Genomic DNA, 24,532 nt, shown 5'->3' on the forward strand with positions numbered 1-24,532 from the left:
CCATTTTTTTCTCATCTCATTATCTCTAGCCGCTTTATCCTTCTACAGGGTCGCAGGCAAGCTGGAGCCTATCCCAGCTGACTACGGGCGAAAGGCGGGGTACACCCTGGACAAGTCGCCAGGTCATCACAGGGCTGACACATAGACAAACAACCATTCACACTCACATTCACACCTACAGTCAATTTAGAGTCGCCAGTTAACCTAACCTGCATGTCTTTGGACTGCGGGGGAAACCGGAGCACCCGGAGGAAACCCACGTGGCCATTTTTTTCTTCTGTTTCAAATTTGTATCCCACAATGCCTTGTGTGAACAGGGAAAGCACACCACATGATGCCTGACGTATCTTGTTTTGCATCATGGTGAGGCAGGAAAAAATAGAGGAGAACTTAGGGCCACGTGGCTCTAAATTCATTAATTGTTTTTAAAAAAAAACTAAAAACTGGAAGTCTGTGATTTGAATTCGGTAGCTTTTGGTCCATTAAACAAAAAAAATAATTGTGTGTCAGGGAAAATTCTTTAAAGGTCATAGGCAAAGGTTTTCAATTTATGCACATTTGAAACTTTATATGTTAAAAAACCCTCTGTAATTTTCTTCTGGTCCCAAGAAGTATTGTTAATAAGTAATAATTAAAATAAGTTAGCGCGGATCACGGTGAATTTCTGCTCAGCGATTTTCGTGACCACTCGGCATGTGACATCATTCAAGGGAAACAAATCGCCTGAGTTGAGTCCACTTCAATTTATTTGCGTTGCCGTTCGGCTTGAGTGCAGACGTGCGTTTGGGAATTTCCAAAGAAAAACCATGCCTTATTGTTGTGCAGTGAACTGTAACAGAGCCGGTTCAGACCTCCATGGGGCCCTAGGCAAAATTCTGCTAAGGGGCCCTCTTAACTGAACCCCAAAATGTTCAACAGTCGCACCTGACACCCAGTGCTTCCACTCATCCCCTCTTTAAACATATTGCACTAGTGTTGCCACCTGTTGGGCTGACTGGCTGGACTCTGTGCTGCTTGTTAGAAACTTAAGCATCGCACCTGGAAAATATAGATAAGGCTACTATTAATTCAGCTCCATCAAATTGGCTGCACTTGTTTTACCTTCAGATACTGTACTTAAAATGTAGGTGATTTAGATTATTATTTAGCCTATTTAGCACCATTGTCATATTTCATGAGTTTTATTTATTCACTAATATATCTGCATCTATATTTGCCTGTGGGCTGTCCAAGCAAACAAAATTCAATCTTAGTAAATATTTATCCATTACTTTCCATTTTGTATAAGTGCAGTTGTAACTACACTCAGAACGATTGATATAACACTTAAATTGTAGAAGCCAGCAAGACGCACACGGAGACTGTCCGGGGTTCACCCAGGGCTCACCGCCCTGTTATGTAGGTCAAACACCGACTAGCCCCGTCCCTCCCACTCTCCCACCCGGAGAGGAGAGTTACCTGACTGCTGTTCTCGCTGTTCATTTTCATGCAGTTTCTTTTTCCTTTTTTCACTCCCCGAGGGATAACTCCGGTTCATCTTGCTAGGTTGATGCACATGCACTGGGAATCTGACGTGCGCGAGCAGCGCGACGGACTGTCACGTCGTCACTTTTTTTTTTTTCCCACGGGGCCTCTATGAGCTTGCGGGGCCCTACGCAATGTGCGTAGTGTGCATATTGGGTGAACCTGTACTGAACTGTAACAATGGGACCGGTTCAGGAAGAAGGTTTTTACCTTTTTCTGAGAGAGAGGAGAAGAGGCGGAGAGAGTGGATTGTGCGTGTGAAGCGAGAGGGCTGGCAGCCGGGTAAATACGCCACTCTGTGCTCCGATCACTTTTTGAAGAATCTCAATCTGTTGGAGAGTTTAGGTGTCAGTGTCGGACAGAGAAGGCTCAAACCTGACGCTGTTCCGACAAAATTCGAACACAAAATCAAGCGGTCAAAGAAGAAACGGAGCAGCAACGCTCAAGCAAAAAGGAGAAGATTGGAGGTAAACATTTTTACCTTTGCTTGCAATTGACAAATCAAGAATCCTGAGGGATCCTGTACAATCATTGTGGAAATGAGACAAAAGGGATATTTCCTCACTTAGAGTTGGCTATAAATAGTATAATACTTGTATTACTATTAGCAATATACTATATTCACAATATAAACAAATGCACGTTATATTATGTGTGTGCCCGTGTGGTTTAATTATTCTTCAAAAGGGCTCTTATTTAGTATTACGACGAAAGTAGGAATTTATCATAACGACCAGGATAAATCGTTTGGGCGCGAGTCTTGTTGAGGTCCGGGGTCACCGCGATCAGAGTCGGCCGAGTCGCTGTCCGATTCCGAGGCTGCATGGTCAAACCAGTGAGCCACATTCACCAATTGCTTCGCAACGGCCATAGGTTCATACATATATGGTTTTACCTCTCGATATTTAATTCGGAGAGTTCCTACTTCAAAATCGCTATCGCTTTCACACATTTTACACAACCTCTCACAACCAAAGTCCGTACATGTGTGCTCGGTTCGCAAGTAAACACAGTACTGCTCCCGGTCTGTTTGGCTTGAATGACGTCACAACGGGGCGGCACGGTGGTGTAGTGGTTAGCGCTGCTGCCTCACAGCAAGAAGGTCCGGGTTCGAGCCTCGTGGCCGGCGAGGGCCTTTCTGTGTGGAGTTTGCATGTTCTCCCCGTGTCCGCGTGGGTTTCCTCCGGGTGCTCCAGTTTCCCCCACAGTCCAAAGACATGCAGGTTAGGTTAACTGGTGACTCTAAATTGAGCGTAGGTGTGAATGTGAGTGTGAATGGTTGTCTGTGTCTATGTGTCAGCCCTGTGATGACCTGGTGACTTGTCCAGGGTGTACCCCGCCTTTCGCCCATAGTCAGCTGGGATAGGCTCCAGCTTGCCTGCGACCCTGTAGAACAGGATAAAGCGGCTAGAGATAATGAGATGAGATGAGACGTCACAATGACTGCCCCCTGGCGGTGAAAGTGCGCATAAGTTAGACATAAACAAACCTTTGGAACTTGCGCAAACCAATATGTTTTAATCGTTTTATTCGATTTTAGGATGCAAATTAGACACCAGGAAGCTTGAATTCGCTTTTTGGGTCGTTCTTCTGGAAAATAAAGTTGATATTCTACGTTCCACCCCCGACCCTTGCCTATGACCTTTAAACACTTGAAAAATCTGAAAGGCAGTCTCATTGGGCAGTCTACCTTTAAAGAAGGGGGGGAAGCAGTGTTTAATCTGAACACTGGTGGCGCTGTGGAGTTGAATCCAATTGGTCAGAGAGTTCTCTTACTGCAGGATGGTGTTTGTCTGGGTTGCCTTGTTGTTTGATAATCGTAGAATTTTAGCGCTTTTTATCTGCGGATTTCAGCTAATGCTATAGGCATTACTTAACAACATTTTCTCTAGATATTAATACATATTGTGTTATTAGAGCTACTGAATCCATTTGTACTCTTCTCTACTGCATTCAGTGTTTCTTACTGTGTTGATTTTTATTTACCATTAGGACAAACACAGTCACTATCATCAGAAAGGCCCAGCAGAGGTTGTACTTTCTGCACCAGCTCAGGAAGCTCAACCTGCCTCAGGAGCTGCTGACACAATTCTACTCTGACATCATTCAGTCTGTTCTTTGCTCTTCCATCACTGTTTGGTTTGGATCGGTCACCAAACAGGAGAAGAACAGACTGCAACGGACAATAAGGTCTGCAGAGAAAATTATTGGTGTCAACCTGCCCTCCATCCAAGACTTATACTTGTCCAGAGTCAGGAAACGGGCAGGTAACATCTCTGTGGACCCATCACACCCTGGTCACAATCTGTTTAATCTTCTCTCCTCAGGGAGGCGATATAGATCACTGTATGCAAAAACAACCAGACACAAGAACAGTTTCTTCCCTCAGGCTGTCTCTGTGATGAACAGCTAAAATCCACATTCATATATCAGTAATATCACTTGCAAAATATCTGCACACTCATACTGTCATTCTGTGCTCACTGTTACTTATATTTATACTTATTTAAATTTACTAGTCAAGTCAAGTCAACTTTATTGTCAAATATGCTATACATGCTCGACATACAGCGCAGATGAAATATGAGTCCTCTCTGACCCACGGTGCACACAGGCAATGGAATAAATAAAAATAGAATAATTGAAAAAAACAAACAATATAAACAGTATAAACACTCTAGATAGGAACTAGACATAGACTAAACACTCAAACAATATAAACAGTATAAATAAACAGTATAAACACTAGATAAGAACAACACAGACTAAACACTGAGACAATATAAACAGTGTAAACACTAGATAAGAACTACACACAGACTAAACACTCAGACAATATAAACAGTATAAACACTCTAGATATGAACTAGACGTAGACTAAACACTCATATATATATATATATATATATACACACATACATACACACACACACAGGGGTGGCACGGTGGTGTAGTGGTTAGCGCTGTCGCTTCACAGCAAGAAGGTCCGGGTTCGAGCCCCGTGGCCGGCGAGGGCCTTTCTGTGCGGAGTTTGCATGTTCTCTCCGTGTCCGCGTGGGTTTCCTCCGGGTGCTCCGGTCTCCCCTACAGTCCAAAGACATGCAGGTTAGGTTAACTGGTGACTCTAAATTGACCGTAGGTGTGAATGTGAGTGTGAATGGTTGTCTGTGTCTATGTGTCAGCCCTGTGATGACCTGGCGACTTGTCCAGGGTGTACCCCGCCTTTCGCCCGTAGTCAGCTGGGATAGGCTCCAGCTTGCCTGCGACCCTGTAGAACAGGATAAAGCGACTAGAGATAATGAGATGAGATCTTTGCACTATGCACCATATTGCACCAAAAGGGAAATCCTTTCTGTGATGAACAGCTAAAATCCAGATTCATATATCAGTAATATCACTTGTAAAATATCTGAACGGGCGGCACGGTGGTGTAGTGGTTAGCGCTGTCGCCTCACAGCAAGAAGGTCCGGGTTCAAGCCCCGTGGCCGGCGAGGGCCTTTCTGTGCGGAGTTTGCATGTTCTCCCCGTGTCCGCGAGGGTTTCCTCCGGGTGCTCCGGTTTCCCCCACAGTCCAAAGACATGCAGGTTAGGTTAACTGGTGACTCTAAATTGACCGTAGGTGTGAATGAGAGTGTGAATGGTTGTCTGTGTCTATGTGTCAGCCCTGTGATGACCTGGCGACTTGTCCAGGGTGTACCCCGCCTTTCGCCCGTAGTCAGCTGGGATAGGCTCCAGCTTGCCTGCGACCCTGCAGAAGGATAAAGCGGCTAGAGATAATGAGATGAGATGAGATGAGAAATATCTGAACACTTATACAGTCATTCTATGCACACTGTATACTTTATATTTATTTAACTATTCCATACTTGACTTACCTGGATTACTTTGCACTATGCACCTATTTTTGTTGTTGTTTGTTTGTTTGTTTTGTACTATGAGAGCTAAGTGAACCGGAGTCAAATTCCTCGTGTGTGTCCACATACCTGGCAATCAAAGTGTTTCTGATTCTGATTTCTGAGTTTGTACCGCATAGATCTGGCAACCCTGGGCTCTGCTCGCGAGCTGTATAATGGCGGCCTCAGTGAGTGGTTGGTTGTCCGGTGTTGCTAAGGAAGTTAAAAAAAAAAGTTTGCTGTGATGTGAGGAGCTGGCTGCAGGTAACAGGATGCGTTTTATTATTACAGGTGTTATTTTCCAGTACAAGAGAATTTAAAAAATGGATTAATTTAGAGACGAATTGCTTTATTTGACACTGTGAGCGAGCTCCAGAGCTGTGATTGAGACTCTTATAGAGGGGGGTTAGCATGTTATGCTAATCACAGTGAGTTAACCGTTACTAAAGCAGATTATTAGGGAGCTGTGTTTTATATAAAGGACGCATAACAATATGAACAAAAAGAGACAGGATTTAATGACTTTTTTCCCCCAGCTTGAGGCTGTCTTTTGTGAGGGACAATTTAGCATTTTTACACGCGCCTTTATGAGCTTAAAGTTCCTCAGAAATTACACCTACCTTCTCCTTAGTGTTATAGACCACAGTACAATTAGCGTATCATGAAAAGTGTTTCGTTTCCTTGTTCCAGTTTGTCACTCATAAAACATGACTAAAATTTTTGATGACTCAGTTTGTACTAGTCTTGTTTTCATCCAATTAAATGCTCTCAAACGTGTATACGCCCTCCCTAGGGGCGGGTCTTTGCTCTCCAGTTGTAGCTCCTTGTGCTGTGTGTCAATTCGCATAGTTGTGTACACAGTGTGTACTTAATTGTGCGCGAATTTTGACAGCGTAGCGTTGTGTCGTGGTTAGCTCCGTCGCCTTAAAGTGCCATTCCACCATTGGATGTATTCTTTGGCATAAAATACAATATATTTTGACAACATATATAAATGGTATCACTAGATAGAGAAATCTTTTAGCTTCAAAATGATATATCAAACATAATTTTTTGACAACGACAAGTATATTAATTTTGCGACCAAAGTCACCTACCCTTTTAATTTCCGTGCGTGATGTCATCGGCAGGTTCCCCTTCTTGTGTACCACGTGACGTGTGACGTGGCACATATTATCAGCAATGGCGGATAGAACGCGATAAAAATAATACCAACTAGACAGGGACACTCTAACCAGTGCAAACCCCGCCTTTTCCCTATTAAAATACATTGGGCGAAAATTTCGAAGTTCTGCCATGACCTTGACCTTTGACCTCCAAAATTTAATGGTTTCCTTCCTGGGTGATTGGCAACACATGTACAAAATTTGGTCCAAATCGATCCATTGGTTCTTGAGATATCTTGCAGACAGACAGACAGATACACACACACAGACTGACGCAGGTGAAAATAATAACCCCTCCGACTACTGTCGGCGGGGTTAATAAATCTAGCTAACTGAAAGACTAACTCAATTTTTCGCAATTTTTTTGGCCCCCATATACGAGGAGAAATGACTCTCTCACTTTGGGGGTTTCCTGGTCTAAAAATAGACCGACACGTGGTACACAAGAAGGGGAACCTGCCGATGACATCACGTTTCACTACCACGCGGAAATTAAAAGGGTAGGTGACTTTGGTCGCAAAATGAATATACTTGTCGTTGTCAAAAAATTGTTTGATATATCATTTTGAAGCTAAAAGATTTCTCTGTCTAGTCATGTTGTCATAAAATGTATTGTATTTTATGCCAAAGAATACATCCAATGGTGGAATGCCACTTTAAGGCCAATTTATGCTGACAATGCAGTCCTCGCAGATGGCGTCTGCGTAGCCCCCCCCCCCCCCCCTTCGCAGACGCTCTGCGCGCACCTCCCAAAAATTTTGACCACCGCAGAAGCCTCGCAGACAGCGTCGCAGACAAGAGGGCTCTGATTGGTCCACTGTACATCCGCTGTACACGCACTTCCGCTTCCCTACTTTCCCGGTTTGGTTTGTTTTCACGACCGCCATTTTTAAAAACACGAGCGAAGATGGAGCAGCACGAAGAGCGGTTGATCGAGGAAGTGAGGAAGTACGTACATCTATACGACTCCAGTTCTAGTCATTATAAGTAACCGGAGGATAAACACTCCACTAACCACACCCACCAACTACTCCTAGCAATTTCGCGACTTCGCGCCCCCTTGCGTCGTGGCAGTGAATAACATAGCGCACGCCTATTACTCCCCGCTCAACGATAAATTACAACTGTCTGCGAAAAGCTATCTGCGAAAGCCTTTTCGCAAGAGCATGCAGAGGCCCTTACAGCAAGAAGGTTCTGGATTCGAGCCCGGTGGCTGACGGGGGTCTTTCTGTATGGATGGATGTTCTCCTCGTGTTTGCGTGGGCTTCCTCCGGGTGCTCCGGTTTCCCCCAGAGACATGCAGGTTAGGTTAATTGGTGGCTCTAAATTGACCGTGAGTGTGAATGGTTGTTTGTCTTTGTGTCAACCCTGTGATGATCTGGCGACTTGTCTACGGCGTACCCCGCCTCTCACCCATAGTCAGCTGGGATAGGCTCCAACTTGCCCGCGACCCTGCACAGGATAAGCGGTTACGGATAATGCACGGATGGATGTTGCGTAGCCTGCCAAAAAATGTGTTTTTGCAGTTTGTTCTGGATAGAAGAAGAACAACTTTATTCATCTCAAAGTCATGCCATTTGGTGCATAGGGCGGCACCGATCTCTGTAGCCCTCGGCCTCTAGCCTATTACATAGCTAGGGTTACAGTGAGGGGCTAGTCCTCTGGTAACCGCAAGAGTTTGACTCCCCACTCGCATCTGTATTGCAGCGTGCCTTGCCAGATGGCAGTAGGTACCGTTTTTATGATGGTCTGTGGTATGACCCGACCGTGAATAGAACTCGCAATCGAGAGGCGGACACGCTAACCACTAGGCCAACTCGTGGTTTTATTCATCACACGCTTATGAAAATCTTCTCTTCATTTTACCCATCTGAAGCAGTGAACACACAAACATACCCAGAGCAGTGGGCAGCCATGCTAACAGCGCCCGGGGAGCAGTTAGGAGTTAGGTGCCTCGCTCAAGGACACCTCAGCTCAAGGCCGTGCCATATTAACCTAACCGCATGTCTTTCTTTGGACTGTGAGGGGAAACCCACACAGACACAGGGAGAACATGCAAACTCCACACAGAAAGGCCCCCGCTGGCCGCAAACCCAGAAACTTCTTGCTGTGAAGCGACCATGCTAACCACTACACCACCGTGCCACTGATTTCTGATGAATCCTTGCTCGCACATCTGCTCTCGGTTTTTCATAACGCTCTCCTGATGAGTAATCTTCCATCACCTCTTGAAGCTACCCTATCACACTCGGCCAACTCTGCTTCCTGAAACTGTAGTTTCCAGTCATATCACTGCACCACACTCTTGAATGTAGATGTATACTCGTTTGTTCTTCAGTAAACTGAGAAACATCTCTGAACTGCTGTGTGTCCATGATTGTCGTTCCCGGATCAATCCGTGAGGCAGGATCTCTCGGCGGCAGAGGACTTGTGGTTTTCGATCACTTGTACTTTTTCAATTCAACTTCCTTCAGTACAGACAAATCAAAATCTACGAGTATAATCGTATTAATCTGCCGTTTTTTGCTCACCTCTTAAAAATGAACGAGTTTTTAATCTTCGTTGCTTGTGTTTATAGATATTTCAAATGGCACGGAAGTTACGTCACAGTCAATGACACACCCTCGTCTGACAGGCTGAAAATAAGTATGGAAGTACACAAATTGAGACACACTGAAGGTTTATTGGTGCTTTTTTTTGGTGGCATTCTATCACCTTTTCTAACCATTCTTTGGCTGAAAAAAAAACAACAATTTATTCATTTTGGGTGGGATGGTGGTGTAGTGGTTCACACTGTCACCTCACAGCATGAAGGTTCGAACCTGGTTCAAACAAGGCCTTGCTGTGCAGAGTTTTCATGTTCTCGCCGTGCCTTTGTAGGGTTCTTCCAGGCGCTTCAGTTTTCTCCCACAGTCCAAAGACGTGCAAATTTCACTCTACTGTAATGCATATGTGACAAAGTCGCTGCCTTTGACTGTCGCTCAAACGTGTCGCATGATCAAAAACAAAGCAAAGAGTCGTTCAGAATCTACTGTCAGATTTGTTTAGGGTTGGCAGGCGTGTGGGTATCTCGAATGACGTTGGCTGTTGTTTAAAGTAGCCAAGCACTTGAACATGCCAAAATCTGGGCTTTTATAATGCCATTCAGTAATTTTTTTTTTTAATTTACTGTTTTTCCAGAATGTGAACATGTGATGGTCATGGCACTTGTTCGTGTCTGAAAATAAGTGGGAGAGTAGAATGAATGAGAATGAAGAGCCCATCGTCCCGTTCCACCCTGTTGAAGTACAGTCAGAAGATGCAGTCTGTAGGAATGATACAGCTAACTTCAGCGTAGAAGTGGCAAATCACAGAACCAACAAAGAGCAACTCCGTGGTAAGAAGTCGTCTCATGAAGTTCTTCAAATCTCTCAAGATGAGCAAAGGGAGGAAGACAAACTTGGTCCCTACATACCTCATCCACCCTTACTTCCCAAGCCTCCTTGTGTTGCGAAAGGAAGTAGGAACATGTCGTTTGAGGAAAAGAAAAAGGGGAGACGACTGAGGAGCAGTCAGGAGAGCCTCACTGACCCGGCCGAGATGACCTCTTCGACCGACTCCCTTAGGGAAGTCTCCACTTTTCTTGCACCAAGTAGCCATATGGTTTTAAAGAATGGCCAGAACTCTGGAGAAAATCATTTTGATCAAATGGCCTGGCAATCCCCACCATTCCGGGATCGACGTAGCAGCTTCCCTGAGGAGGACAAATGCCCTCCTGGCCAAAGCCATCTTTCTGGGCAGCATCCAAAACCTTCCAAAATAATTCTTGCCCCACTGCAGTCTGCAGGATCCTTTCCTCCGCTGGAGTACAGTATTGCCTCCATGTCCTTAAGGACTTCTAATCAGATTGACAGGGATTGCTTGGATTATAGGAACGGGAGCCTGCAAGAGAAGTTGCAAAAGAACCTCAGTGACAGCCAGCTTTGGGACACCATGGTGTCGGACAGCACCTCGGTCAATTCCATGAAGTCCACCTTCAGCGTCCTCAACCCAATCCGACCCAAGGATGTGAGGAACAGGTAGAACCCTTTTTTCTTTGTTTCTGTCGTAATTGTAGGCTAAGCCACACTTTTAAACTGCTTTCACTTCCAGATTTGTCCATTCACGCAGCTCTTTGTTAAGATGTGATATTTGGACGATTTTATGTTTATTCACACGTTACCCGCTGTCGCTGTAAGACACTGTAGTTTGTCTGTTTTTTGTTGTACGAGCTCATTTCTGTTCATTATTGTGCTTTGTCTAGCCCTGTTTTTTTTTTTTTTTTTAAATATGCACATAATCATGGATTATCACTGCATTATGTGTCAAACTATTTAGTCGATTAATAAGTACATTTCGGAGAAGAACCAGCATCTGCAAGTCAAGAGAGAGAATAAAGAAGCTGTCAGGGGGGAATCAGAGGTTTGCAGTGTTTACTTTCTATGATCTATTGCTTTCATTCCTGAATAAATTTAGTTAAATTATAGAAATGAAATGTAAGGGAAAGAGAACTGAAACGTGGAGTGGAGTGAAGTGAAGGTGAGAGGATTAAGGCTGGATCAGTGAAACACTTGCTCAGCACACATTCCTCGTGAAGCATGGCATTTTGTAGTGGACTGGTTATTGCCAGGTCTTGGCTTTCTTTGTTTTAAGAGTTTGTACTTGACTCAATGCTAATCTGTCAAAATAGAAGTGAAAGCCTTAAACATGTATTTAACAACCACGTGCTGTTTACAGGAGCTTTTTGGAGGGCAGTGTGCTGGGCAACGGAGCCTTACTCGGGGCTGAAGAGTTGGACCGGTACTTTCCCAGCAGGCAAATTGGGATTTACGTTGCCACATGGAATATGCAGGGAGAGAAGGTGAGTGTAAGTGCTGTGACACAAAGACTCATTATCATTGACCTGTGTAGAAATATGTTCTATTAATGGTGAATGTTGCATGCAGGGGCTTCCAAACAACCTAGATGACCTGTTGCTCCCAACAGACACTGATTTTGCACAAGATCTCTATATCATTGGAGTGCAAGAAGGATGCCCTGATAGGTAGGCAGTTTCCTGTCTGTCTGTTTTAATCTCAGACCCCTCACCGTGGGCGTCGCTAGGGGTGGGCCTTTGAGACTTAAGCCCCAGATGTTTTGATATCAGCCACAAAAGATTTTTTTTTCCATCTTGGTTTTATTGAAACAGTGTGGTTTCCTTTACCGCTATCGTCACTTTAAAAGTTCACACTGCAGCACCTGTGGTATCCGTCAGACCCCTCCCCCAACACCCCTCTACGCTAAGCATGAAGGCAGTGACGAGAGAGACTGTTGGCATGGACGTGTATGCTTTCTTCTGAAAGCAGAGTAAAAAGGAGGCCGAGGAATGCTCGTCACCGATCTGACATAGTTCAGGTTAATGAAGGGCAAGGCGGGATAAGTCAGGACTGTTCCAGGTTAGTTAGCCTACGCAGCTAGGTAGGTATTAATTCACTGGTTAAAACGCTTTAGCAGTAAAGCAGATACGCAGAACCTTTATTTTTAAATAAATTTCTGAGCGGATAGTATCTCCATCCTTGACTCTTGTATGCTGCATAAATGGGAATAAAAATATGTATATATTTTTGAGAGTTAAAAATTGACCGCAAAGTTGGCATTCGAGCTGCCCCGCTGAGCCAGCCAGCCCTCGGCGCGTGACGTCACTGCGGTAACCGGCTTTAAGGCCGAGGCCATTTACAGCTATCGACCAAAATCATATCAATAAAAATTTATGATGAAAGTAAGAAATACCGTTACCGACTTGCTCAACTAAGGGCGTATTCACACCTATGTTGTTTAGTCCGGACCAAACGAACCAAATTTCCCTTGGTCCGGACCTTTTGGGTTGGTCTGAATACAAACCACCGAACTCTGGTCCGGACCAAACAAGCGGACCGAGACCGAGCTGCAAGGTCGGACTCGGTCCGGACCAAAGGAACCCTGGTGCGGATCTTTTGGAGGTGTGAAAACAGACCGGACCTAATCCGACAGTTTTGCTTTTTTGTACCTCGGGAGCTTCCGTCGTTTGTCGACCATTATGGGAAACAGAGTTTTGACACTCCACCGCAAAGTGCAAACACTGTTTCGGTTGTCAAGGGTCGTTCAGTCACCAGTGGTAGGCGAGTACAAAAAATGAGTAGGGGGCAAACGTGGGCCGAGGAAGAAACGCGCACCCTTGTGGATATATGGGCAGATGTCCACATATCTGAGCTTTTGGAGAGAACACACAAAAATGCCGACGTGTTTGCTGTATTCAGTGAGAAAATGAAGGAGAAGGGGTTCACGCGCTCCCCAGAACAATGTCGGCTAAAAGTGAAGAAACTCCGTCAGACCGACATTAAAATCAGGGACATTCTTTCAAAAAGTGGCGGTACTAGCGACGCGAAAAAGAAATTCATCTATTGCGTGAAGAGCCAGAACTGTCACAACATGATGTGCGCTCATCAGCACTATCCTCCGTAGCCGCCTTGCCCTTTGTCGTCGTCGTTGATAAATTACTTGTACAACAGCATAGTAATCGCACAGTTGTGAAAACAGTAAAAACTGGAAAAAACATATAGCTTTGATGACATTAAAAAGAATAACAGCACGGAAAGCCTCCATGACTACTTTTGAACTTAACGCTTTGTGCGCGTGTCGTCTCTGATCAATAGCTGAACGACCTCAGGGCGCGTGGCTTTGTTGACAGATTTTGGTCCGCTTACTAAAATGTACAGTGTGAAAGCGAACCGCACCAAAATGAAAACATAAAAACATTTGGTTCGGACCAAAGCAAGTGAACTATCGAACTATCCTGGTCTGAATACACCCTTAGACTGATTTGACTTCATTGATTGTGGGTTGATTCTCATTAAAACAGGATAGGTGTTATAACTTATGCAACACACATTATGCATTTTCATTGATAAAATGTAAAAGGCTAATTAAATAATCAGATGAACTGAGACAATCGCATTCTGAAGCAAATTAAATAATCTTATACTGGCAACTTAAACACACAATACAAGTTACATGTATTAATCTAAATGCAGGTAAACAACGAGTGTTGTTGTTTTGTATCCAAATGAGAGTCGGAGCTTACTCGTCTGTGTTCTTGCTTCTTGAAGGCTGATCTCGTGGCCGATTGTTTTGAATTAATCTGACTTTCAGTTGTTTGTTCAGTTCTCCGTTCATTGGCTTCTTCCACATAAGGGCGAGATATTGCTGCTGAGGCAAGCATATGCAGCGGAGAAATCAGACGGCTGGTCCACTCATTCTCCATTTTCTCCATACTGAGTACTCCGCCATTACTGCTCGGCTCAGGCAATTACTAAAACCCAGGACGGGACGTCACCGGTTTTAGCAAGAACTGCGGGGAGGTCGCTGCCCGAGCGATAATATGTCCCGTTCCGTCCCGGGTTTTACCAACAACCCTCGGCTCACGCTCCGGGAGAACTGGTGCAACTGAACTTGCTTTCCTTTGCTTGTAGTTTTATTTAACTGTTGGGACTGCACCCTCTTTCAATACGGGCTTATAGCCAACGCTCCTCAACAGATCAGAGGTTTCATACGAGTCTTCAGTAAAATGTGCAGAGCAGAGGAGAGACCACTTCGTAGGCGCCCAATGTGCCCGTGAACTTCCCGCAAAACGCGTCCAAATCTTTGCAGTTTGAACATTCTTGGGCCATGAACGCAACGTAAATCCACCTTCTGTCATGTTGCTGCACCCACCAGCAACACATCTACGTGGCATGGCGATAAATTAGCTCAAAATGGAGGATCAGAGTTGCAGTCAGCTCTGTGTTTTAGTATAGCGGAAATGGCGATGAGACCGATAGACTTCCTGCTGTGACGTCTCGGATGTCAAGGTCATTCACTCAGACCGCTACCTATATGAATAATTTTAATCGTAAAAGTTACTATATTAGATTTATTGTTAACGCTTAAAACTATTCCTGTGCCATTCTTGAGGTCTCAAGGGATTTCTAAACAAAAAGTGAGGTCATGGTTCTGCGTATATGCTTTAAGTATTACTGCAAGCTGGCCTAGTGGTTAGCGTGTCCGCCTCTCTATCAGAAGATCTACTCACAATCGGGTCATACCAAAGACCATCATAAAAATGGTACCTACTGCCATCTGGCAAAGCACGCTGCAATACAGATGCGAGTAGGAAGTCAAACTCTTGCGGTTACCAGAGGACTCGCCCCCCACCCACTGTAACCCCACCTGTATAGGTGAGAGGCCGAGGGCTGTGGAAACAGAGATCAGCATCGCCCAATACGTCTTAAAGAGCTGGGTAGTGCTGGGACATAGTCTGGTTAACACCAGACCATATCACAAGTGAAATATGGTCTGGAATCCGCCTATTGAATTTCTCGTAGGGGAGGTGTGGTTTACGATTGTCAACGGCCGTTTATTGGACGTTGCGAATGTCTATCATTTGGCGTATACGTAGCCCATGGCCAATCATGGCAGTTGTACCCGGTGACGTAGTTAGAGCGACGAAGAAGAGAAGGAAAAAGAGAAGGCAAAACAAAAATAGGAAAACAATGGCACCGAAATTATTTCACTTGTGATATGGTCTGGTGTTAACCAGACTAATTCAGAACAGTGTCTAAAGCTTGATCGAAAGTTTGGTTCGTATCGCTCGCCGCCATGTTAAATGTGATCCGTAAACAGTCCCAAATAAACTACAAGCTTCCGTTTGTCGAGTAGTACACGTCACCGTCTTTCCACCCCTCCCCACTCTCTGATTGGCTCCCTAACTCAGGCGAGCCTTTAGACCATAGTTTCCATGCTGTCTTTTCAGATCGGAACGATTGTGCAAAGCAGCATGGGATTTCCCAGGCTAGCTGGGACAGGAAACTGCCTGGGAAGACCAGATCCTGGCGTGGAAGGGACTTTTTTTTTTTTTTAAATATCCTAGATTAAATTAATATATTCCTCAATAGAGGAAGAGTAAGCAATGAAGAATGTGAAATAGGTGGAGAGGAAAAAAAAACCCAGAATGCCAGAGCAAAGACTTGGACAGAAAAAGAAGAAAAGGGATACGTGATCATGTATGTGACACTGAATTGAATGTCATAAATGGAGCAGTAAAGGAGCGCTCGTTATTAGGTATGAACGTTAATTATAAACCTCGCTGAATTAAATGATGGAATTAAACATAGAATGGTAATTCACATTGTCTGAATTTCATCTGAAGTTTATATTTGCTGCACAGAGGTCTCGGATGTTAATTGTCTCAAACTGCCAGAAAATGATATTAATTAACTATTTCACTGAATAAAAAAAATAAGTAAATAAATCAAATCTCCACAAAAATCACCCCCACAGACACCCTCCCCCTTCCAGAAGAGGTCTGAGCGAAGCCCCCAATCCTGCTTCAGTCTGAGCAACACCACTGTCCTTCCCTCAGCATTTTGTATATTTACAGGAAGGAGTGGGAAATCCGTCTGCAAGAAACTCTGGGTCCGCACTATGTGATGCTGTACGCAGCTGCACATGGAGTGCTCTATCTCACCATCTTCATACGCAGGGACCTCATATGGTTCTGTTCGGGTAGGTTTTTCACCTTTTGGAGCAGAGTAATTTTCCTCCAATATCGGCTCGCGGAGCATTAAATGATGTGCTTGGCATATTGTGTACTCCTCCAGATAGTTCTGATCAAACCCATTGTGTTGGCTCTTTTTGTAGAGGTGGAGCATGCTACCGTCACTACTCGGATCATCTCGCAGATTAAGACCAAAGGGGCAGTGGGAATCGGCTTCACTTTCTTTGGGACATCTTTCCTTTTCATCACATCACATTTTACTTGTATGTAAGAAGTTTCATTCTTCTAGAAGAAGTCTATATGCGTAATATGTTTAGGTGCGTGCTCATTTATTGTAAATAGGTACACTACCGTTCAAAAGTTTGGGGTCACCCAGACAATTTTGTGTTTTCCATGAAAAGTCACACTTTTATTTACCACCATAAGTTGTAAAATGAATAGAAAATATAGTCAAGACATTTCTCTGGCCGGGCGGCACGGTGGTGTAGTGGTTAGCGCTGTCGCCTCACAGCAAGAAGGTCCGGGTTCGAGCCCCGTGGCCGGCGAGGGCCTTTCTGTGTGGAGTTTGCATGTTCTCCCCGTGTCCGCGTGGGTTTCGTCCAGGTGCTCCGGTTTCCCCCACAGTCCAAAGACATGCAGGTTAGGTTAACTGGTGACTCTAAATTGACCGTAGGGTGAATGTGAGTGTGAATGGTTGTCTGTGTCTATGTGTCAGCCCTGCGATGACCTGGCGACTTGTCCAGGGTGTACCCCGCCTTTCGCCCGTAGTCAGCTGGGATAGGCTCCAGCTTGCCTGTGACCCTGTAGAACAGGATAAAGCGGCTAGAGATGATGAGATGAGATTTTTCTGGCCATTTTGAGCATTTAATCGACCCCACAAATGTGATGATCCAGATACTCAATCTGCTCAAAGGAAGGTCAGTTTTATAGCTTCTCTAAAGAGCTAAACTGTTTTCAGCTGTGCTAACATGATTGTACAAGGGTTTTCTAATCATCCATTAGCCTTCTGAGGCAATGAGCAAACACATTGTACCATTAGAACACTGGAGTGATAGTTGCTGGAAATGGGTCTCTATACACCTATGTACACTACCGTTCAAAAGTTTGGGGTCACTTTGAAATGTCCTTATTTTTGAAAGAAAAGCACTGTTCTTTTCAATGAAGATCACTTTAAACTAATCAGAAATCCACTCTATATATTGCTAATGTGGTAAATGACTATTCTAGCTGCAAATGTCTGGTTTTTGGTGCAATATCTCCATAGGTGTATAGAGGCCCATTTCCAGCAACTATCACTCCAGTGTTCTAATGGTACAATGTGTTTGCTCATTGCCTCAGAAGGCTAATGGATGATTAGAAAACCCTTGTACAATCATGTTAGCACAGCTGAAAACAGTTGAGCTCTTTAGAGAAGCTATAAAACTGACCTTCCTTTGAGCAGACTGAGGCTACATCCACAAGACAACGGCAACAAGATGTTATTTAAAAATATATTGCGTCCAAATGGGCAACGATCAGTAAAATATCAGGTCCATATGGCAACGCAATGCTTGCTGAAAACGATGCAATACACATGCCACACCTCTAGGGGCGCTGTAAGACGGTCCCTTCGGAGACACCAGAACAATAGAAGAAGTAAGGATGCATGCGCATAAACTATTATGCGCGAGACTTCATATTAGCCACAAAGTCAGGAAAATCTGTTCGTAAAATTACATTATAATGACCAAATACAATGAAAAGTATTTTTCCAGTCTCACCTGTGAAAGGTAATCCCATGTGATCTCGTTTGGACGGCAAACCTGTTGGTACAGTTAAACGCAGCTAATCTTTATTCTCCGCTTTGACCTATCCAATATGGTGGCGAGGATGACGCATGATTCTACGCGGAAGGCGGCGTCTTTAATGGTCCGGAATAAATTGAATGCTACACGTTGATGGATTAATTTGTTGTTTCTCACCTGTGAAAGGTAATCCCATGTGATCTTGTTTGGACGGTAAACCCGTTGGTACAGTTAAACGCAGCACATGAATCTTTATTCTCCGCTTTGACCTATCCAATATGGCGGCAAGGATGACGTATGATTCTACGCGGAAGGCGGCGTCTTTAATGGTCCGGAATAAATTGAATGCTACACGTTGATGGATTAATTTGTTGTTTCTCACCTGTGAAAGGTAATCCCATGTGATCTTGTTTGGACGGTAAACCTGTTGGTACAGTTAAACGCAGCACATGAATCTTTATTCTCCGCTTTGACCTATCCAATATGGCGGCAAGGATGACGTATGATTCTACGCGGAAGGCGGCGTCTTTAATGGTCCGGAATAAATTGAATGCTACACGTTGATGGATTAATTTGCTCTTCTACGCCCTTTTTGAGGAATGTATTGTAGGACTTAAACCATCATCTGAAGAGGTGAGATCGCTCCTTTTTTTCCTATTTTTGCTGGCGGGATTGACTCTGCCCTAAGGGCAGAGTCTCTCTCTCTCTCTCTCTCTCACTTTGCACCATTACACAATAAATATTCACAGTGAAAATATTTTGTAAGCGCGTTTCATGAACCAAGTTATAGGATTTGTTGACAACTCGCATCGAGTTCGTTACACTTCTACCCGGCGTGAAGCACTCACAGTCATGTGGTTGTGACGTCATCGTAAACAAATCCGTTCTACTCATCCAGACGACTTCACAACGGCAACGTTGCCAGATCTTTCCACTCTGGAACCCGTTCTCAAAAAGATTGCGTTTTGGGCACCCAAAACGCCGGTGCCGTGTGGACGCCAGGCCTAAACGATAAGCAGTTGTATCGGAGTCACCTGAATCTGTTGCCGTGTGGACAGGGCCTCAGTTTCTGGAGCATCACATTTGTGGGGTCGATTAAATGCTCAAAATGGCCAGAAAAATGTCTTGACTATATTTTCTATTCATTTTACAACTTATGGTGGTAAATAAAAGTGTGACTTTTCATGGAAAACACAAAATTGTCTGGGTGACCCCAAACTTTTGAACGGTAGTGTAGATATTGCACCAAAAACCAGACATTTGCAGCTAGAATAGTCATTTACCACATTAGCAATGTATAGAGTGGATTTCTGATTAGTTTAAAGTGATCTTCATTGAAAAGAACAGGGCTTTTCTTTCAAAAATAAGGACATTTCAAAGTGACCCCAAACTTTTGAATGGTAGTGTATAATTTGGGTATAATTTCTGTTTCAGCGGGAGACTCCAAAGTCTATGAAAGGATACTGGACTACAATAAGATAATAGAAGCTTTAGCTCTTCCCAGGTGCCTTCCTGACACCAACCCTTATCGTTCAGTTGCCTGTGAGTTTCCTTTTAATTAACCACAAACTTGTGCGTCACACATTCATCATAATGAACGACTCAACCACTTTATTTTCAGCGGATGTGACTACTAGATTCGACGAAGTCTTCTGGTTCGGGGATTTTAACTTTCGGCTTAGTCAAGACCGGGGAAGAGTGGAAGCCATTTTGAACCAGCTGACTGGGAAAAATATGGACGCCCTGCTCCAGCATGATCAGCTGTGCAAAGAAATGAAAGATGGTTAGTCTTAAACTGGAATCTTAATAAGTTTCCTTTACAGGATAATACTTTGAGTATATGCATTGTAGTATTACCTTTTTTTTTTTAATAAGACTGAACCCTGATGGCTCAAGAAGAACGTGTAACCATTAATTTCTGCTCATAGGTTCCATCTTCAAAGGATTTCAGGAAGCTCCAATCCACTTCACTCCCACGTACAAGTTTGACATCGGCTGTGATGTTTACGACACAACATCCAAGCAGAGAACGCCATCGTATACAGTGAGGAAGCTTCATGTTCAGCTGCTTTTAAAGGATACAGGATACAGTGTGACTACTGCTAAACATTTTCATCTTTATGTTTGCAGGATCGAATCCTTTTTAGGAGCAGACAGGTAGATGACATCAAGGTGGTTAAGTATACATCCTGCTCATCTATCAAGACCTCTGATCACCGGCCTGTCATTGGCATGTTCCAGGTCAAACTCCGGCCTGGTAGAGACAAGTAAGGAAACAATTCGAGCAATATATTGTGAGCTGATGAAGTATAAAGAGCCGATAGAGAGAGAGAGAGTGATTCCACGCTTATGGGTACTGAAATGGGGACATGAACGTATTTTTAAAAATTCACCGAAATCCATTTCTTTTTTTTACCATCAGGTCACAAAACATGTAATCTTTAATGAATGATATGTTAAAAGATAATTTTAATTTTCTGAGATGTAATAAAAACATATTTATATGCCAAAGTCAGAACGTAACAGAAGTGTTGTGGACATATCTCATCTCTAGCCGTTTTATCCTGTTCTACAGGGTCGCAGGCAAGCTGGAGCCTATCCCAGCTGACTACGGGCGAAAGGCGGGGTACACCCTGGACAAGTCGCCAGGTCATCACAGGGCTGACACATAGACACAGACAACCATTCACACCTACGGTCAATTTAGAGTCACCAGTTAACCTAACCTGCATGTCTTTGGACTGTGGGGGAAACCGGAGCACCCGGAGGAAACCCACATGGACACGGGGAGAACATGCAAACTCCGCACAGAAAGGCCCTCGCCGGCCCCGGGGCTCGAACCCGGACCTTCTTGCTGTGAGGCGACAGCGCTAACCACTACACCACCGTGCCACCCCGTTGTGGACATATATATATTCTCAATTTTAACAATGTAGAATTACTTTTTGAAACATAGGAAGGTGATGTTTTAGCAAATATAATTAATAAACATGTGTAGTAGAATAAACATACACATTCTTTCAATAAGATTAACATGGTATATAGCTAGATTGTAATTAATTTGTAACAGACGCGAGATGGACAATCGTAACAGAAGTAATGTAACAGACATCATTTTGGAACTCATAGGCTTGACTTTGGCATATAAATATGTTTTTATTACATCTCAGAAAATTAAAGTTATCTTTTAACATATCATTCATTAAAGATTACATGTTTTGTGACCTGATGGTAAAAAAAAGAAATGGTTTTAGGTGAATTTTTAAAAATAAGTTCATGTCCCCATTTCAGTACCCATAAGCGTGGAATCACTCATATATATAAAAATAAATCACCAGTGTTGAAGTCGAGTCACTAAACCTCAAGTCCGAGAACAAGACTCCAACTGCGCCATTTGACGGTGGCTGTTGCTGCCTTTATGTGAAACCGTCCCTGCTGCTGTGTTGGACTACCGTTATTGCTCGACTGCCCCATTTTAATTAATAGACTACAGATAAAAAGCTTGTTCATCACTCAGCAAGCCCCGCTATCAACAGAGCAATGAACATAGCGTGTCACTTCCTTCTCTGGGTGGAGTCTTGCCAAATGACAATTGAAGTTCGAGGCCGTCCTCGTCATCTCCTCGATAGTTCTTCTACATATACAGCACATTGCAGTGCTTTTTTTTTCTCCCCCCCACTGCATGAGAAGTCTGTATAAGCAAAGCGGACAATCCTGGGGCTTCTCTCCAGGCATTTTAGCGCCATTAATGTTAGCTTGTTCCTGAACGTGATGTATGAACAAGTGAATATGCATTCTCTTGCACAAAATTAGTATAAAAATTAATGTAGATATTTATATCTTATGGGAGGCACGGTGGTGTAGTGGTTAGCGCTGTCGCCTCACAGCAAGAAGGTCCGGGTTCGAGCCCCGTGGCCGGCGAGGGCCTTTCTGTGCGGAGTTTGCATGTTCTCCCCGTGTCCGCGTGGGTTTCCTCCGGGTGCTCCGGTTTCCCCCACAGTCCAAAGACATGCAGGTTAGGTTAACTGGTGACTCTAAATTGAGCGTAGGTGTGAATGTGAGTGTGAATGGTTGTCTGTGTCTATCACTACGTTCACACTGCAAGGCTTAATGCTCAATTCCGATTTTTTTGTGAGGTCGTTCACATTAACAAATATATGCGACTTGTATGTGATCCTCAGTATGAACGAAAAGCGACCTAAAAGTGTTCCGCATGCGCATTGCAGGATACGACGACGTCACGCAGTGAGCATGGCCAGTGTTTTACGGAAGTAACCTAAAGTTTCCTGTGTATGACAGTAGCCAGCATGGAGTACCTGGCGATGGAGCCAGAACATGCACAATAGCCTGATGTTAAGGAGGAGGTTGAGAAGGAAGAGGGCAAGGGTTTTGGCTCAGGCGTTCTGCGGGGTAGTGACTGCAACCTCCGTTCAAAGGAACGTGTGGGTGCGGAGTCGCATTGATGTCATGCGCCATGTTGTTGTAACTTTTTTTGAGAGACCCGCCGCCTACTTCAGCGCAGAATAGTGACGTTTGTGGCTTGTTGATGATGTGTAAGTCGGATGAATGCGACCTGGCGGTTCAGACTGAAGTCGCATACGAAAAGATCGGATAGGAATCGGAATTAGGACCACATATCCAAACGGCCTGGGTCGGATTTGAAAAAATTGGATCTGTGTCGTTCATATTGTCAATAAAAGATCGGATACAGGTCACATATGGGCGAAAAAATCAGATTTGAGTCACTTCAGCCTGCAGTGTGAACATAGTGTCAGCCCTGTGATGACCTGGCGACTTGTCCAGGGTGTACCCCGCCTTTCACCCGTAGTCAGCTGGGATAGGCTCCAGCTTGCCCGCGACCCTGTGGAACAGGATAAAGCGGCTACAGCTAATGAGATGAGATAAATATCTCATGCCAAATTTATGTAATGTTACAAAAAATGAAGAAAAAAAATCCGAGTCCTCGTCTCCACTTCACGAGTCTGAATGCAGTTAATGCCCGAGTCGGACTTGAGTGCTACAAGCCTGATAATCACCTCATTTTAAAGAAACCTAATATTGTAATATCGTAAACTGATTCACACTCTTATAATGGAATGGACTTCTCTATATTTTATTCATTCCATACTGTTGTTTGGATTGTGCTGGCTTGAAGTTATAATTTTCACACCATTGCTTAAAATTTCAATTGTCAGTACAAATTACTGTTTTAATAGTTTTATCTACATTATTTATATATTTGCCATTAATTTATTTATGCACATTTTTCATGCAAGTGTCAGCTTTTGAAACCGTAATAAAGTTTATTATTAGCAGTTAGCTACAGAACAGGCTCTTCAGTTCAGCCACTTTTTCCATAAAGAGTAAATATATTTTCATGGTAAGGCTTGAGAAGAAATTGGTCAGGTGTTTTCACTGCATTCGTGAGCATTTTCAAAGTTGAACACTGGAGAGCTTCATAGAACACGTTATAGAAGGGAACTTTTTAAGATTACATGAACAAGGTTGTGTTATAAATTCTTCACTACTGTTAGGAAGTTATTATTTCTAGTTCACAAGACGGAGTGCTAATTCTCACCTGCCCTCTAGCATTCCATTGGGAGCGGGCTTATTTGACCGAGCCGTGTACCTGGAAGGCATCAGGAGGAGGATTACGAGAGAATTGAAGAGGAGGGAGGCTATGAAGAACCAGAGCAATAGCACCGTCTGTTCTATCTCCTGATCCAGGGTCAGCAGACTCCAGACCGTATCTTCTATATTCTGAGCTACTAACTCAGGAAGCTGGACTTTCCGGACCCAAGGGAGGCTCAGAACTATGGGAGATAAAGTGTTTAACTCCCCATCCAGGAGCTTGAAAGGAGGCTGTGCCTTATCATTCAAGGTCTTTGGTTAGAGCTGGAAATGTTTGAGAACACTACACATTCTGTAGAAAGTGGTGAACATGTATAGCTGAAAATGAAGGGAACATAACAATGACCTCTTTATATCTTGTGCACTACATTTTACCCAGCATCAGTGTGAGAGCTTATATTTAAGATCGTCTGAACGATGTTATACAACTCACTTTTTTTTTTCCCAAAACAACGCAGTGTTTTAAGGGCCTTACACAGATTAGCAGCTCGACTAATGAACACATTTGTTACCAGAACTAATTGTGGTTTGTTTAAAATATTTTATTTCATAGATCTAGTTTAAATTCTGCCAAAATTGCATTTTGGTTTCCACCAGTGAAAAGTGGTCTCTGTAACAATGGAAATGTGACCCATCATCCTGTTCAGTCAGAAATTGTTACCTTGCAGAAAATACAACCGAGACTGAACGCAAGGTTTTTATCTAGGACATCTGTTTATTGCCTTAAATTCTTATACAAAATAACTCTCTTTTACTTGATGTCATCTGGCCATTTGTACAGGACTAAGGACTGATTTTTTACTAAGTATTCCTCGTGGGTGGGCCACAAATAAAAACGTATCCCAGTCCCCACTCTCGATGGAAAGTGCCTGAGCTGCTCTTGCTTTTCTAGAACATTTTGTTTCCACCTAAATAACAGCATGTTTTTAATGTTGACAGTGTTATGTAACATAAACTATGACTGAA

At 43.7% G+C, this 24,532-nt stretch overlaps 1 protein-coding gene and 1 long non-coding RNA gene across 4 annotated transcripts; one reads left to right on the forward strand and one right to left on the reverse strand.

Annotated features, from left to right (window-relative positions):
- Positions 1-4,100: 4,100 nt before the first annotated feature.
- On the reverse strand, positions 4,101-6,347 carry LOC132872316 (uncharacterized). Its single transcript, XR_009651423.1, has 3 exons — positions 6,038-6,347; positions 5,508-5,630; positions 4,101-4,608 (listed from the first exon to the last, which is right to left on the reverse strand). It is a non-coding gene; the product is annotated as an uncharacterized LOC132872316 (long non-coding RNA).
- On the forward strand, positions 5,568-24,532 carry inpp5e (inositol polyphosphate-5-phosphatase E). 3 transcript variants are annotated; one of them, XM_060907078.1, is made up of 11 exons: positions 5,568-5,681; positions 9,764-10,641; positions 11,339-11,462; positions 11,548-11,645; positions 16,035-16,159; positions 16,295-16,414; positions 19,370-19,477; positions 19,557-19,718; positions 19,864-19,979; positions 20,066-20,202; positions 23,525-24,532. In XM_060907078.1, the coding sequence occupies exons 2-11, from the start codon at positions 9,824-9,826 to the stop codon at positions 23,655-23,657; spliced, it is 1,941 nt and encodes a 646-aa protein (XP_060763061.1). In that variant the 5' UTR covers positions 5,568-5,681; positions 9,764-9,823; the 3' UTR covers positions 23,658-24,532. The 3 variants fall into 3 exon arrangements, with proteins under 3 accessions (XP_060763061.1, XP_060763062.1, XP_060763063.1); XM_060907079.1 differs by lacking the exon at positions 5,568-5,681 and adding an exon at positions 6,534-7,083; XM_060907080.1 differs by lacking the exon at positions 5,568-5,681 and adding an exon at positions 7,788-7,886.

Source organism: Neoarius graeffei, chromosome 24 (genome assembly GCF_027579695.1).
Source record: "Neoarius graeffei isolate fNeoGra1 chromosome 24, fNeoGra1.pri, whole genome shotgun sequence".
In the NCBI taxonomy this organism is placed as follows: domain Eukaryota; kingdom Metazoa; phylum Chordata; class Actinopteri; order Siluriformes; family Ariidae; genus Neoarius; species Neoarius graeffei.